The sequence below is a fragment of the Convolutriloba macropyga genome, chromosome 12, assembly GCF_964194025.1.
Source record: "Convolutriloba macropyga chromosome 12, txConMacr16.3, whole genome shotgun sequence".
NCBI classification, from domain to species: Eukaryota; Metazoa; Xenacoelomorpha; order Acoela; family Convolutidae; genus Convolutriloba; species Convolutriloba macropyga.
Window position 1 is genome coordinate 28289459 of NC_134479.1, and position 17411 is coordinate 28306869.

At 37.3% G+C, this 17411-nt stretch overlaps 2 protein-coding genes and 1 long non-coding RNA gene across 3 annotated transcripts in view; 1 reads left to right on the plus strand and 2 right to left on the minus strand.

Annotated features, from left to right (window-relative positions):
• LOC142350662 (uncharacterized) overlaps positions 1-10681 on the minus strand; it is a 32101-nt gene extending 21420 nt beyond the window's left edge. The window contains exons 1-2 of the mRNA XM_075402581.1: positions 10557-10681; positions 5306-5845 (exon numbers count right to left, since the gene is read on the minus strand). Of these exons, the coding sequence (XP_075258696.1) occupies positions 5306-5609 (304 nt within the window). The 5' untranslated portion in view covers positions 5610-5845; positions 10557-10681. The remainder of the gene's footprint in view (positions 1-5305; positions 5846-10556) is intronic.
• The window catches only part of LOC142351224 (mediator of RNA polymerase II transcription subunit 22-like), a 595906-nt gene that overhangs the window by 268224 nt on the left and 310271 nt on the right, over positions 1-17411 (minus strand). The gene's annotated exons all lie outside the window — the stretch shown is intronic.
• The window catches only part of LOC142351045 (uncharacterized), a 29274-nt gene continuing 24789 nt past the window's right edge, over positions 12927-17411 (plus strand). Inside the window, exons 1-2 of the long non-coding RNA XR_012760937.1 lie at positions 12927-13223; positions 13533-13612. This is a non-coding gene — a long non-coding RNA (uncharacterized LOC142351045). The remainder of the gene's footprint in view (positions 13224-13532; positions 13613-17411) is intronic.

Genomic DNA, 17411 nt, shown 5'->3' on the forward strand with positions numbered 1-17411 from the left:
ACACACACACACGCACACACACACACACACACATACATACACACACATACACACACACACACCCGTACGCAAACACACACACACACACACACGCACGCACGCACGCACGCACACACACACACACACATACACACACATACACACACACACACACACACATACACACACACACACACCCGTACGCAAACACACACACACACACACACGCACGCACGCACGCACACACACACACACACACACACACGCGCACACACACACACGCACACCCGTACGCAAACACACACACGCACACACACACACAGATACACACACACACGTAAACACAAACGCACACACACATAGGCAATAATAATAATAATAATATTAATAATAATAAAAATAATACTAATAATAATAATAATAATAATAATAATAATAATAATAATAATAATAATAATAATAATAATAATAATAATAATAATAATATGAACCAAACTTACAACACTGGAGCTGTTTCCCGCATTATTGTTATCAAACTGCTGACCGATATCATCCAATGGTTCCATAGCACGTGGTTGATATATTATAACTTGACGACTTTCATTGTTGTATGCCAATTCTTCGTCGGCCGCCGGGTCTTGAACCATTACAACTTTTCGACTGCTTTGCGACATAATGATAATTGATGGAAGTCAGATGTTCAACTGGCTTTGACTTTTGCTTTTGAAATAGAAACGAACAACAAGGCTCTGAAATAGATCAAAGATCAACATAGTAATTAAATTTGTTCTGTAATGAATCGACTATACCAGCGAAGGAATAAAACTGGACCCGGGCAATAAAACATGACCGGGCTTTCTGATATTTGATGGCAAATTGCCTTCTAACGTTTAACATCAAGGACCCTCCCCCCTCCCCCCCCCCCCCAAACCAAACCACGTCGCTCCGCGCAAACGTTACCGTAACTCCGTTACCCCCCCCCCACCCCCCACGTACACCCCACTCTATCAGTTCTAATCAGATTTGAGCAATCAGATACGTTTCGCCTTTGGGGGGGGGGTCTGGTGTGTTGTTGGTCGGAGGTCGGAGGTGCTACTGCTGACGAAGGTGGACGTGGGCCGACCTCTTCTGGCCTGGAATGTCGGGTGGACACACCTGGAACGCTGCTGTCGTGTTCGTCAGCGTGTCCACGTGTAGCAAACGATAATATAACGCGTTGTTTCAATGAATGCGAATGGGGAAAAGAAGCAGCGCGGAAAGTTGAATTAATTAAGCAGCGCGTGACTAGGTCAAACTATAGCAATTAGTGAATGATAGCTCAAACAATTCAGAATTAATTCAGAATTAGATCAATGCAGAATCATCAATGCAGAATTAGATCAATGCAGAATCATCAATGCAGAATTAGATCAATGCAGAATTAGATCAATGCAGAATCATCCATGCAGAATTAGATCAATGCAGAATCATCAATGCAGAATTAGATCGACTACTTGCTAATGATGCTGCAGCAGTTCTGGTGCTCTGGTTAATTTTATCTTCTAGTCTATGCTGCTGCTCATGTTGTGTCATCAGTACTGTTTATGTCATCTTGAAGCATTGGCATCACTGACGAAAAAGTTACTCATTTTCTTCCCCTGCAACAGACGTGGAGCTGTCAGGACATGAAGTCATTCGACTATACGATTCCAACTTAGTAGTTGTGATCCGTCTCTTGGGGGGCTGAGGTGCTGCAGCTACTGCTGTTTCGTTACTTAACTTTCGGTTTCTGTTGCAAAAATCGCCCAGTCCTCTTGATTCGGTTTTTAATGACACCGTTACTTCATTCGCGATGCTATTACGAGACTGTCACTACTGCATAATCACTGTCACTATTACGTAATAGGCTTCCTTCAATGCACGTTTCACCAAATGCGTAGTTCAATAATGCGTAGGATGACTCACTATAATTTTCTCTGCAGAACATGTTGTAAATTGCAAAGTGGGACATGTTCAGAAAGCTGGCCTGGCTAAAATCCAGGCTGTAAAAATTAATGTTCCAGCTCTGATTTTAACTGACTAACAGATCCGGGATGCCACTTAAAACAAGCTACGCAAGTGACTAGGAAAAACTGAACGAAACAGTTCTCTGTAAACAATGCACATATTTAACTCTGTTATCGAAAGACACACAGTTCAAACGACTAAAGGGAAGTTGAAAAAAAGCAGATAAGCACAAATATATGACGAACAGCCATATTTTTTAGACTCAGTTTCGAAATAACCTTTTGCGCTATATCTGGGCAAGGAATTACCTCAATCAAATTGTAACAGAATAAGACCAAAAACCATGAGATGTTCTCTGCACGAACTTTGCGAATTGCCAAATTTTGTACAAAATTCTGCGAAGAAATAAACCTGAGCTGTAGACGTAATGGTTAAGTGCTGTTGTGATATAAGTTGAACAATAGAGACATGCAAAATAAAAGACTGCTGTCGAGATGGTTGTTTACCAAGCACTCAAACATTCCAGACCGACTGGAGTAACTTAAGAAGAAAGGATATTTATTGATAACATTCGACGGTTTATTTTCGTAATCAGATATGATCTGTGATAAACTTTGGTCAGTAACTGGCCGGATGTTATTGCTCCAGAGCAATTCGGCAAGATGCGTTGTGGAAAGCATAGTTTAACCTCATCTGAGTTCTCTTCAAACAGTGCAGGGTAACATACAGGGTAACACAAACAGTGCAGGGTAACACATTTATTTTCCGTTCCGTCATCCTTCATAAAGCAGTAGACTAAGTGAGTTAAGTGAGTTGTCTACTGTGAAGTAATCCAAGTAAAGAAAGTAAAAAACAAGTATACATAAACAAATAACTATAACAAGGTAACAGTCAAACTCAAACTCAACTACATCCGCCAAAAACTGTTCACCGACCCTATCTCCAACAGATCAACATTGTCCCTTTCGCTTGATGTTCCATTGTCACTTGATGTTTCCCGAATAACAGTCCTTCGTGTTCTGGCCATGATACAACTGGATTCTGATGACATTTCAACATTGTGGTGCTGTCTAGCAACGTGCCTTTTGATGCTATACGGGTAAATTGATGTGAAATTACATAACTTACACTTAAGCTTCTCCGCATTCTCATGGATTCGTCTCATGTGGCGGTCAATCAAGTACTTAGCATCCGACTCGTAGTCGCATTGGTCACATAAAAACACCTTCTTTACGTTACTACTTCTGGTCACCCTCTTTCGCTTCCTGATTAACTTTTCTGATGATGGTACTACCCTTATAATATCAACAGTCCCGTGGCAATCTTTCGTCTTCTGATCTACAATTGCAAGCAACAAATCGACTTCTTCGCACGCCTGTATAACTGTTTCGTGGAAAACAAAATTAAACACAATATCACTGGCCATTTCACGGAGAACAAATTCAGGTAAACAAAGGGATCAAAAACAAAGCAACAATCAAATCTGAAATACACAACATATGAGTCTACCATTGAGTCTACTATTCAGACACTGGAAAAGATAAACGGAAACACACTGATGAACACTGGGATTGACACCCCACGGGCGAAGCCCGATGCTTGCACTACTACTTCTACTTCTACACAACTAATTCTGACTCGCACAACGACCTCCGACCTCCGCTACCGACCTCCGCTACCGACCTCCGCTACCGACCTCCGACCTCCGCTACCGACCTCCACCGACCTCCGCTACCGACCTCCGTTACCGACCTCCGCTACCGACCTCCGCCTCCGACCTCCGCCGACCTCCGACCTCCGCTACCGACCTCCACCGACCTCCGCTACCGACCTCCACCGACCTCCGCTACCGCCAAACGTTTTTTGGTATTACGAGAGCACATAGAGACCATTTTTACATCGCCGACCTCCGCCGACCTCCGACCTCCGTTACCGACCTCCGCTACCGACCTCCGCCTCCGACCTCCGCCGACCTCCGACCTCCGCTACCGACCTCCACCGACCTCCGCTACCGACCTCCACCGACCTCCGCTACCGCCAAACGTTTTTTTGGTATTACGAGAGCACATAGAGACCATTTTTACATCGCCGACCTCCGCCGACCTCCGACCTCCGTTACCGACCTCCGCTACCGACCTCCGACCTCCGCTACCGACCTCCGACCTCCGCTACCGACCTCCGCTACCGACCTCCGCCACCGACCTCCGCCACCGACCTCCGCCACCGATCTCCGACCTCCGCCGATGCACCAATATATGGTTTAGATGAACGCAGCAATATGGTTTAGATGAACGCACCAATATGGTTTAGTTAGAGCTAGAATGGCTGTTCAGAATATCGCCATCTTAAAAATTTTATGCATGACACCAGTTATTCGAAATTTTCAAAATTTGCTATGTTCGTTGTATGTACAGTCTGATGATGTGAAACCTTCTGTGCAGTGTTCACCAATAATGTAAATTAGGCTGCGAAGAAAAGAGACAGACTGGGATGTTTCTTAATCGACTCTGGGCAGACTGGGAGAAGTATTTACACTTCTATTTGTCTGGTACAGTAATGGTTACAATTGAGAGTCAATGATACAGCGCTGAAACTCACTGTGAGCAAGGTCCGGGTAAATCGATTAATTAATAACCAAAACGTAGCTATTCATAAATCGTAGCTATTCATAAATCGAATAATTAGTAACTATAACTTAACCACCGAGATGACACATCAATGGTACAAATCCCTGCGCAACGCAGCGACGCGATTCGTGGAATTAGTCGCCAATTTTTGCAGAGCTATTGTCACTACAATACGCATAAAATGACGTGACAAAATTAGAGACGACGGAACGGCAGTTTGGTCGGTGATATTCCCATTGTCGCTGCAAAAAGCGAAAAAGCAACGAAAAGTGTTCTCTTGAGAAACACTAAACCAAATCATATTTCGACGTGATCAACAATCTGGGCCATATCTTTAATATACCATACATTTTTCACAATCTAAAAATAATAATATTGGGTAATTTTGTCAATTTTCGGACTGAATTCGGCTGAAAACTGATCAAAACAGATGAAAACAGCTTAATGTGGCCATTTTGGAACCCCGGAGTGCTATTGTTTTTCGTCTCATTGTTTGGTATTGCTTTAGATTGGCCTATAGGCCCCTTAGTAAAAGTTGGATTAATATTGTGAATCAACTTGCAAATGATACCCAAGTTTTGGTCAAGCACTACCAGACCTGCAAAACTATTGCGACTTTCCCAGTACTGGAAAACAAAATAATGATTGCAATTAGATTTGCCGAGTAATAAAAAAGACTTGAAGTTCGGTCCGGGATAAAAAATTTTGCAAACCTGTGTTTTCCAGTTCAAGCGAGGAATTTGAGTTTGAAGACGAAATTGTCGGTACATCAATTCGATTGTCTTTATTGAAAGAGAGAAGAGAGTTCAACGCCTTGACGATAGCTGAAAACTGCTTGACTGTTTTCTCTTGAATGTACTTGAGGTCATGTTTTTGAATCTTGAGTCGCCGTTCGACTTGCTTATGTAGAACAATGTAGTCGTGTGCTGTTTTGCAATTACTTAGAGAAATTTGATCTTCTTCTAGGGAAACTGAATCACGGACGAAGTTGTGAATTAGGTTAATAACGAATGTCATTTCGTCGCATTTAGTTTTGTAATCTCGAAATGAATCCCTGCCTGATTTTTCTGTCTCGAGCGCAAAGCAGAATTTTCTAACAATGTGATCGCCATGGTCATTCTTCCAACAGCCTTCGCAAATGTAGATTTCACAATGAGAACAGTAGTATTTCAGTAAGCTATCACTATGTTTAGGGCAGTTCGGGCCTAAGAAATTCGATTGCAGACTGCCACATCTGTCAACCGCAGTTGGAGCTAAAACGGTATTAATGAAATGGTTTCTATATAATACGTAGTATGCCTGGATTTTTCCAGAAACTATCTATTTTTGTAGAACACATACACATTTTTTCATCGTGTTATTCTCAATTAACAATGGTTCAATCGAGAATCGTCGTAACATGTAGTGTTTTGCGCTTGCATTAATTGCGCTAATTTTTTTGCATGTTAAGTTCAGTGGAGAGTTATAGTAATAAAAGATTGCAAACTGATAATTATACTTGACACGAGTACAAAGATCACAGTATGTCTCCTATATTGCTGACCAAATAGTAAGTAACTCTAAAGAAAATTGCTTTTTGATTGTTAAAAAAATTTCACAAGCGTTTCACTTATATTCTGAAATTTTCTATATTCAGTCTATTACTAGTTAGAAAACATGGATTCTCGGTAATGTGCGTTCGCACAAAACATTCCGAACCCACTAAACCGCATTTTTTTTATTTGACCACAAATGAGGAAGAGATTTGTGTAATAGAGAGTCATAAAAATGATTGGAGTATCCATTTTAAATATCTTTTTAAGCTCATACAACAATATAATATAAATAATGCTTCTTGAGAAAGCTGGTTATACCAGCCACTAAAGAGACTAAGAGACAAAACAAACAACAAAAAATCAAACAAAAACAAGCATTAATTACGTCCAAAACTTAATGACTACCTTTACAAAAAAACCTGGAGGCAAAGTCAAAAAAGTTTCAGATAAAAACTAAACTCAACAAATTGACATGAATTTCACCAGAAAAGATATGGCATCTGTCCTTATTGAGAATAAGGTTAATGAATGTTAATCAAGTAGAGCAATGTTATGCTTTGTGAAAACAGTTGATTTCAAAATCTTGAAAACCATTAACTAAAAACTGACCAAAATGTGTCATTAATATGAGAATTGGACAAGACTGCAAAAAACCCAAAATACGGAACGTGTCCGAATTGAAATTATGTAAACTTGTAGTATCCACGCCAAAAAATTGAATATTTAGTTGTTAAAACAGCAAATAAGACTACAAGAGAACTCTTTGAAAGACGATGTGACTTTCCTTCTTGCTGACACTACGCTACAAGGCGGCAGAGAGAAGAGTAATAGAGGCAAAACTCAAAAATGCATTTGGTTTTTGAATACAAATCTTTCAAAGACGTACGTAATAGCAACCAAACGTTTTCGACCGAAAAAGATAAATAGACTGTGTTTTTACTACCGTGTAAGTCAATGGGACATGTCATAATTGTGACTAAGTCAGAAGTCTGAAAAATGACAATGAAAACATGCAAAATCATCAAAGTATCACGAAAAATTTTACGCAAAACAGTGAAAAAATATTCGTAAACTTTTTTGTGAATATTCTTATGTATTTGTGGCCTTAATTTTAACGTACATTTGCACAAAAGTTGGGTTTGGATTTGATATCAAACGACATCAAATATTGGCAAAGATCAAGAATTCATTGGAAATTTACTCTTTGTCGGAGCGATAACTGTTTGTTGGAGCGATATAACCATGGGCTTTATTCAGAAAAATTTAAAGATTCGGGTGACCTTATTTGAACATAATTGGTATTTTTCATTAATTCAATTCATTAGGTAAAACAGATCTTTCTGTAGTTGGGATGAAAAAGCAAGAATTTTTTTAAGAAGTGCAGACGCAAAATAATCTACGAATCATTTGTGATTGCAAAAGACAACAATGAGACCAAAACTGGGCTTCGTATTGCTGCGCAGCTGTTAAAACATTCATTGTTCCAGATGGTTGCGTAATTTTTTTTGGCAAACGGAAATCATATTACATTAAAAATAAATGATGAATTTTTGATGAAAATTGATTAATATTAACGAAAGGCTGCTAATTTTATGGTTCCAAAACAGTTTCCTTGGAACGGGAGGTAAAAGCAGCCGTTATCTGAGTATCATTTTTAAACATTCTGGTATCAATTTTCATAAAATTATAAAAATGCAGAACTTTCAAAAATTTAGCCCAAAAATTTTAGCTAACTCCATAATTCCTCGGAAGAATCAAAATTCAGAAAAACCTTTTTAATATAAAAATCTGTGCTTGACAAGCTTTGTAATGATATCACTCATAACACTGTACGATGAATATATCGATTGAGGAAAGTTCACTGAACAAAGAAACAGTTGAGCATAAAGTTCCTCCCCCGCTTGAGTGGGTCAAAATAGTTATTAGAGTAAGTTCCAGTGAGTGCTTTTACAGAGAACCCAATTCGTTTCGAAATCAATGTTTAGCTGTGGAAAGGTAGTTATTATAGCTGCGTTTTACCGAAAAATTGCTGCTAAAGTGTAATTTATTCTAGCATGCTAGTTCTGCTGGTCCCTAGCAAATTTTGGGCGTTTTAATTGAAGATGAAGTTCTGCTTTGAAGGTTGTGTTCGAATGACGTATCTATCAACCAGCATCTATAGACGTATCTATAAACCAATCTATATGCGCATTCCCAAGCAAATACGTTTCTATTACCCTTGTAGAGAGATAATAGGAACTAGTACAACTCGAGTATAACAATGGATTATGAGCAAGTCAAACCTCTCAATGTCTGAGTTTTACAGAAGGTTTTTTTTACTTCAAGTTAACTTAAGTGACCGGAATACAGCAATGTCTATTAAAGATATCCGTATAGCGATGTTAAAAGTGCCATTCAATTTGGGACTAGAAAGCCCTTTCTGCAACCTGAAAAAAATCTTGGTCAATGGCCTCACACTCTAATCAAATTTTGCAGGTAAATTGATAATGACCTGCAGGTAAACTTACCTAGAACTTACAAGTAATTTGTTCTTTTATGCAACTCACAACGAAACTAGCTGCAGGCAATCTAAATTACCTCGAACTCTAGGTAAATTTGACTGTAATGTACCCAGAAATTGCAGTGTTACCGTCTTAGAATTTTAACTGCAAAGAAAAATTTCCATGTAATTCTACCTGCAAATTGCATGTAAAAATAAAAAGGTAGAATTATCTAGTAATTGTATTGTGCTGGTGATTTTTTGGTAGAAAGGCCTGCAAATTTTAGATAGATTTTACGCAAAATCAGATGGAAAAATACTTGAACAAAAATTTCTCGGTAATTCTACGTTCTACCTCAAATTCATAGAGGCAATTTGCAGGTAAAATTACCTAGAAAATTACCTAGTAAAACTGCGATTGAAAATACTGAGAAAACCTTGTGTTGTGCTCGCAATTCTAACAACACAATTCCCACGTCATCTTCTTTCACTTTGTTATGTGAAGAAACAATTTTAGCCATGTGAGAACAAAATGAAAGTTGAGAGAAGCACGTTAACATTAATTCTCGATTGGAAGAGTTCTAGCTGATGGAGTATTGTGTTGTGCTCTAATATTTTAATTTTTTGCTCGGATTTATTTTGTAACAATCTGATCACCCAATGAGAAATATCACCTTTACTTTAATCAGCGTTTTCGAATGTTTTTTGAAGTCAAAATTTACATACCTAATACATTGCTGTCGTTTTGAGTTTGCTGGTAATTTCAAGGTAGTGCATTTTAGGTGAACTGCACGTATCATTTTTTGCAGGTAATTTTGCAAGTATTGTAACCTGCAATTTTGCTTACCAGCAAACGTTGCAGGTAAAATTTTTCTAGACATTTTTTAAAGTGCATCTTGTCTACGTTTAAACCTCAACTTATGAGAACACCAAGCTCGACCAAATAGTGAGCAACAGACCGTGCACAACAAAAATAGCATATTAAATGATTTTAAACTTGCCTTGGCACACGTATGCACTCTTGCGTGACCCAAACTAGTCAATTTTGACTTTTGAGCGACACATTTTCAGGCTCGAGTTCTACTTGACTCAAATTTTATTTTTCACACGAAAGTTGAAGTTTTCTTCGACTAACTTTTTGTCGCTGGCTTTTGCTTGACCTAAATTTTGAATTACAACATTTGGCTTGAGCTATTGTCCAATCTTGAGTCAAGGGAAAATTTTTTCTTGGAGTAATTTGTTTCGCTTTGAAAATTTCTATGTGTATTTGATTGCTAGCTGGCGATTATATTGTAGTCGGTAAGTAATCTCCTTCGTCTGTTGCAATTCTGAAAAGCCTTAATCAGTCAAAACTCTGTGTTGTTTTTCAAAACTATATATTTGCAATCAGTGACAAACCGATTTATTTGAAGAATTCAATAAAGTGTTAAGTCTTCCAATAAAGTGTTAAGTTTTTCAATTGTCTTTTAAACTAAATTTCTCTGGTGCAGTGCTGGTTAGTCTTGTTCAGTTTCTGCTTAAATGTGTACAGAAGCTTTCAAAAGTGGTAAAATGTCCCAGAATTGCAAAAAGTACACTGTTGACAAGACTTTTGCTCGACCCCAAAAGTTCCCACCCCAATAGAGCTGTTGAGTCTTCACATGAGTCGAGATCTAAACCTGGCTGTATTGACCATTTATTCCAGCTGAAAATGTTCAGCTGAATTTTTTTACAACCATCGTCATTTTGGGGGGGGGGGGGGGGGTTCATTGGAGGGGGGGGGGGGGGGGCTCAGTTTTGGGTTGAAAGATCCTACCCAAAGCTGTTCATTCACAATTTTTACGAAATTTTAATTTATGTTACTGTAGTGTAAATTTGTCGGTTAAGAAATTTCTTGTTGGTGAGAGAGAGTGAATAATTTGAAGCCAATGATCTGCAAAAGTGATTATAAATATTTTTTTTATCTACTACCTGTCGATGAATTTCCAGCTCGACCTCCTTCGCAGATTTTATTGTTTTCCGAAGCGGTTTGAGAATAAGAGTTCTGTTTCTGTGGCTGGTCACAGACAACAATTTTCCGACTTAACACAAAGCCCATTTTTATTTCTTCGTCATACAATTTTGAGTACTCATTACAATAACGACAAATCCTGTTTATAATGCTCTAAGTGTATCAGAAAAAAATAGTATACAAACAAACAAATTCTGTGAAGAAGTGAACAAATTAAAGAATATGAAAAGCTACATGAACAGGTGAATTAATAAAAAGCTACAAATAAACATGGCTATTTAAAGAGTACAAGGATAAAAAGTACGCAAATCATGATCGAAAGGTTGCAAAATACTTCACTTTTTCCACGTTATTCAGATCACAATTTTACACGGAACTGAGCTGTAACCAAAACAGAAATGTCGCCAGACATAATCGGGGGAAATTAACAGAATTCTTTTTAATTTACAGACTATAGACTTCATTGTTAAAGCTTTTTCTGTACTGTTGAATTTTGGATACGAGCTTTTGCTGTAATACCAGTGTATCACGTAGCACAGAACTTTTTAATAATTTATTGATTTGTGGTTCTGTGAGCGAAGTAAAAACGAGTGTTGAGCGTATAGCAAAATTGTGATTGCAACGCTCAGATAAGAAGAAAACAAGTGAGTTCGCGGATTGAAATCTTTTCATGATAGAACTTTCTGAAAATGAAGCGTTGATTTCATCGAAAAGAAAAGATATAAAATAATGATAAAACAAGAAATTGGTCATATAAAATAGTTAAAACGAAAAATAAAATACCCCCAGACATAGATAGTGTAAGATAGATACCCCCGTGTAACATCTTACAAATTTCTTACAAAATTGTCTTATAAGTACTGATAAGATTATATGTCGCCTGACTAAGACTTTGTAAGACAATTTATCAGGTCTTAAACGATAAAAATTCACTTTTGTCAATTCTTACACGATAAAAATTCTACCTGACAAAAAAGTTTATCGTGTAAGATCTTATAAGCATTTTATAAGATCTTGTAAGATAAAAATTGGGGAAGATATGATTCATCTTTTTGAGAAGATTTTTATCAGACCTTATACGATAAAAATTCTCTAAGTATGACAAGTTCTTCATATTGAAGACAATTCACGGTTGCTTTCAAGCAGTAGCCAAAAAACTACAGCATGCAAAACTTAAGTGTCCGAGCACCAAAGAGAAAATTATCTTATATTGTCTTTTGAGACTTGTGAAAAAAAGTAATTCGAGTGTTAGGGGCTTTTTCTGAGGTATTGATTATCAAACTAGGATGTATAATTTTTTTCAAAGACCAAAACTATCTTGAACTGCTAAGTTTAGCCGTAGTACCTAGTTAGGACTGAGAATAATGCTGCTGCCAAAATAGAATCAACAAACACTTTTGTTTCATATTTGGTTAGTTTACCTATTATTTTTTACTTTCATAGGAACTTGACTACATTATATGGTTATATTGAAATCATTAAAACATGTCTTATCAGATGTTACACGATAAAAATTTAGCCCTACGTGAACTTTTATTGTGTAAGATTTGATAAGTTACTAAACAGATCTTGGAAGATTACAATTCAGCAAAATTGAATTGTTATCTTATAAATTCTGATAAGATACTTATAAGATCTTATAAGATAAAAGTTAAGCAAAAGTGAATTCTTTTTTTACTTATTATCTTATCAGATCTTACACGATTAAAGTTCACATAGGGCAGAATTTTTATCGTGTATGACCAGATAAGATCTTACACGATAAAGATTTTTGATCAGCATCTTATCAGATCTTACACGATAAAAATTCCAGAATCACTGGGGACCAATCAGCGCAGTTATGAAAACAAAACAATAAGAAAAATGAATTAGCAAAATGAATTAAAATTGAATAATTCCAATTTTTTCACACTTAAGAATAGTGAGCATCTTTTTTTGCCCTGTTGAAGAGCTGAAATTCCGGAAACAATTTCAAGGATGAGAAAATAAAAAGTATCTATGAACTAAAAAATGCAGCGAAGTAGTAAAAGAAGCTGGTTGTTTAAAAGTACAACTGGAGGGGGGAGACGAACATTTCCTGCAACCCGATTTTTACAACAGGGTCGGACGCCAAATTTTCTTGACCTAATACCAAAATTGCCCCCTTTTTTTAGATCTTATATACTTTTTGTTCATTTATTCTGAACTATTTGTCTAAATTACACATTGGTGCTATGAATAAGTTCATATTGGTTTCCAAAATTTGCTAAATTGTGTCATCAATTTCCCGCCTTATTGTGCAGCGCTAGTCAAAGAAGCGTTACTTAACGCAAATACAAGTTCAACAAAACCTAAACCAATTTTTAGCCCAAAATGTTTTGATTTTTTGGTTTTTTGTGCCACCCACTAAATTTTTGCGGCAAGATATAAGCAAAATTTGCCGTCACATCAAAATTTCATGATTAGAGGAACTAAATTAACGGGGAACCGGGGAAACTAGCTTGAGAATATTTTGGTTAAAAAGCGAGGGTTCCTGCCAATAAAGAACTGCCTGGTCTTTCGATACTATTCAAAATACTATTCAAGATACTGCAGTTGCGTTCGTATTTTACATTCTACATTCCACAGTGATGCTGTTGGAAACGGAAGTGACAACTTGAGAAATTGTCGTTTTCTTTTTAACTGTAACTCCTTTTTTCCTTTTCGTAGAACGATTCTTTTGGAATAAATATGAAAATCCACACCCCCCCCCCAGTGGACTAAGTTTATTACTTGGAATTGGAAGCAAAATGGTCTAAATTGGAGTGGGCTCTAATTTTAACTAACAAAAGAGTTAAGGGGAGTGCCATTGATTAATTTTTGTAAATCTCAATACATTCATGAGTTGAAACCTTAACTAGTCTAATTTTAAATAGTTATTGATAAAAACGACAGTTTCTGTCTAACTCATACCAAAGTCCCAGTTTACCAGAGGGGGAGTTCTGCATCAGGAAAATTTGTTGTATTCTTTTTCATAATTGGGTAACACTGCTAAAAAGTGAGTACAACTTTTCGTTTGATACTGAAAGCTTCAATGCTTTCCCCCACTAAGGAATTGCAAATTCATGCACTCCTAAACTTTGAACAAAAACTTCAAATGAGCTCGTTCTTTTTGTTATTGTTTGGCTCCTGATTATAATTTAGAAAAAAAATAGCAAATTAAGAGAAAGTTGTTTGATTTCTAAAGGCTTTTTAGAGCTGACGTATATTCATTTATACTTTAGACACACTTTGCAAAAACAACTGAAATCTTTCGATTTTTGAACTGAAACAAGCAAACAATTTATAAAACAACAAAACGAACGCAGTTAGAAAACTTCCTTGATTCTTGGAATGGTAATCCGATGGCCAGTAATGTGGATGTGTTTTTTCTGTTCAGAAAAATTTAAGTGTTGGTTATAAGCATTTTATATGAGTTTCTGTTAAAACTAAGGATTAATGCTATTGTGTGATGCTGTCTTTCGATGACTTGTATTGTGGTAATAGCTCAGAGAAAACCACTTCTGATGCGACTAGAGCGTTAAGTCTTCATCGCAAGTAAGAAACGTTAAACCAGACCGGATTTTTGGGTAAGAACTAATTTTTCGAAAAATCCAGTCCTGCTATTTGGCCTTTATTGGGTGTAAAAGAATTAGGAAAAAACCATGCATATATGGCAAGGAAAAAGCTGACTTAGTAAGTTGCCTGCGACACAAATTCTGTTGCTGAAACGAATATTGATACAGTCTAAAAATAGCTGAAAGAACTGTGTTCTGTCACAAACTGTGACATATCAACCACTCCTGGTAGCTTGGACTACATATTTCGCAATTTCTGAAACATCACGCGTGCACCATTACAATCTCTCGCACCACACAAATAATTTCTTGCCCAAAAAGAATAGACGGTACAAAGTTCAGTTTATTAAATTGCCAATTGAGATATGTAAGCCCGGCTGCCAGTGTTTTTGGACAATATAGATACAAATACAGGATGAGTGAGACAAGATTTTTTAGATTGATTTGGTTCAGTCCTTTTTGCTATTAGTTAATTCATGCTAGCCTTTTCTTTATCGTTGAAGGTTGATATTGCAGATTCTATTGTTTATACGTTACGTGGAGGTAGGCTGGTGGTTGATCCTCAATTGTCATTGGTGGAGGGCTGCTGAATATTTATCGCTTGACTTAGGATAAATCCATCACAAGCTGTGTCCGTAGAGGAATCATTGTCGGAAATATCGGACAAGTTGTTAAAATCTACTAAAATTTCTGCAAATCAACCTCGCTGTGTTCTTGCTGGTTGAATCCTGGGTCATGAGGGTATGAGTTTATGCGTGAGTCTGCTTCAATCATAGGAGTGACTGGCTGAAAATTTTTGGTCTGTGATTCGCTTTCTGTGGGCCCTTTTCACTTCCGAATTCTCAATCGGAATTTTGCTCAATCAATTTAAAGAACGTTTATTCACGAAGGTTACTAGGATCAACGGGAAGCGTTCATACGTGTTCACTTTGTTTATAGCGCTTATCGTCGTATGCAGATAGAGATTTTTTATCACGATTTTCTTTAACTCATGTTTGGTCGAGAAATTTCGGATGTTCATCAGCCGCAATGTTTCTCCCGAGAGAATAGACTGCTTGTACAAGCAATGATTCAGTCGTTTCCGGGCATCTTTTGTCACGCTTTTTGCCAACTGCTTGGTTGTGCCTCAAAACCCTTAAACAAATATACCATTGTGCGGCTTTCGATTCTATTGCTAGCATGTCTATGAACGTTGGAGAGTGTGCCTGAGTGAAAATGATTATATCAAAAATGGTTCTGAGTGTGCTCAAATATAAGTAGTTAAATTCTGTAAGGGCAATGAAGTACAACTTTGGCTTCAATCCGCAAAATTTTTTGATGCTTCGGCCAGCCATTCCATCCCTGAAATTGAGGGTTACTTGTGCCTTGTTTCGGCTGTGTAGGAGCTTTTCAGAAGGAAATTTGAAAACTCGAACTGCTCCATTTAGCCTTTCTTCGTTTATAGCACGGCAAAGAAACCCCGAGAGCGAATTTCATACAAAAACAATTCCGTATCAGAATAAACTAGCGTGCAATCAAAATGCTTCCTCATTGTCTTGTAATTTTTTAGACAAATCCAGAATCGAAACCCCAACAATTATTGTTGTATCTCATAGAACTTCTGATTGTGACAAGATTGTTGAGGCAAAGTTTCCACCAAAAATTTGTAACGACTGGAATTCTGGTCGATTGGTCCACTGATTTGCTTCCTGTTCTGTGCCCACAGGTTTTATTCTAATTCGATTCCGCTTTCCCTAGCACGTTTTCTAAAACGATGAATTGACCACCAGCTTGTAGAAACCCTCCTCGAATTTTGTTTTGTCATCTGTTCGTTTTTATGTATTGAGATGTACGAATGGGGTGAGCCTCTTCCCTTGCTTAAAACTTAGTACATGGAGATGCTTAGCCACCCTCAATGCAAGTTGTATTTACAGCTTGAGTGTTTGATAGTGCAGCGTATAGTGGGGAATAGTTTCTGAATCAATTTTTTTTCCAGTGGCGGGAGCTCGAATATTCATCTGTTCAAACAGACCTTCTTGATACTGACTTAGCCATAGCGCATCTATTGATTCTTTTGCTCTTTTGTATTCAGCCTCGGTGAAAGTCACATCATACTTTTGCCAGCTGTTTGTCCACTTTCCCGGCACTGTAACTCCAGGTCATCTAATTTTTCGAAAGACTCAAAGTATCAATAGGGAAAGCTGCTCTCTTGTTTCCGTTGACTCCCTGATGACTCAGGCAAATTTCCAAAATGGTCTTCTAACAATCTTAAACAGATCATGTAGAAAATTCTGAACACATTTTTTAAGCGATCAATGCATGAGCTTGAATAAATCGAGAAGCCAAATAAACTGTTACTCACCTGTCAAGAAGCTTTTTTGTTTTGTCTCAATTTTATATATACACCAATCCTGAGCGAGATGAATTTGTCGCTTGTACTTGGTATTACTGAGAATATGTTGCATTCGTCGGCGCTCTTTAAGGCTAGCATGACATGATGTAAATCATAGTTTGCAAAATTTTGGGCAAATACTGAAGCTCAGGTGTTTGCGCTATAAAGTGCACTGTGTGTGAGCCCAGTTCAGAAACTTTCCGGTTTAGTGGCGATAGTCTAGTACGGTTGGATAATGCGCGCCAGTCAACGTATCGATGGAAAAACTTGCTCTTTGGTTTCAATTGATTCACAGATGACAGGCCAATTTCCAAATGGTCTTCTAACAAGCTTAAACTGATGGTGTGCAAGATTCTGCAAAAAATTTGCAAGCGATGAACGCCTGAACTTGAATGTGTCAAGAAGGCGAATATATTCTTATTAACTTGTCCATTACACTGTTTTGTTTTGCCTCGATTTCATATACAAACCATCAAATTGACTAGAATTTTTAAATTACTTTTAGTCAAGTTGTCAAGTTGAACGATTTAGGTTCCGGAAAGTTTTTTTATTTTCTTTCGAAATGTTTTCTGATTGTAATAAATTACTATTACCAAGAAACTTATTTACCCTTATTTTTTGCTCCGCGCATTAAGCGAAAGAAAAACTATCTGTTTTTTGATTGAAAACTTCTCTAAAAATAACTATTTGTTATTTAATTTTTCTTTAATTTTTCTTATCCAGACACAGTTTCAGTAGTGGACATGATTCCGATTGCACTTATAAGCTTATATAGAAAAAAATTCCAAAAATGTTGCCGTGCAAATTTTTTGTCTTTTGCAAATAACTTTGGAGTATTCGAGCAATCCATTGTTGGAATTGGAGCGAAC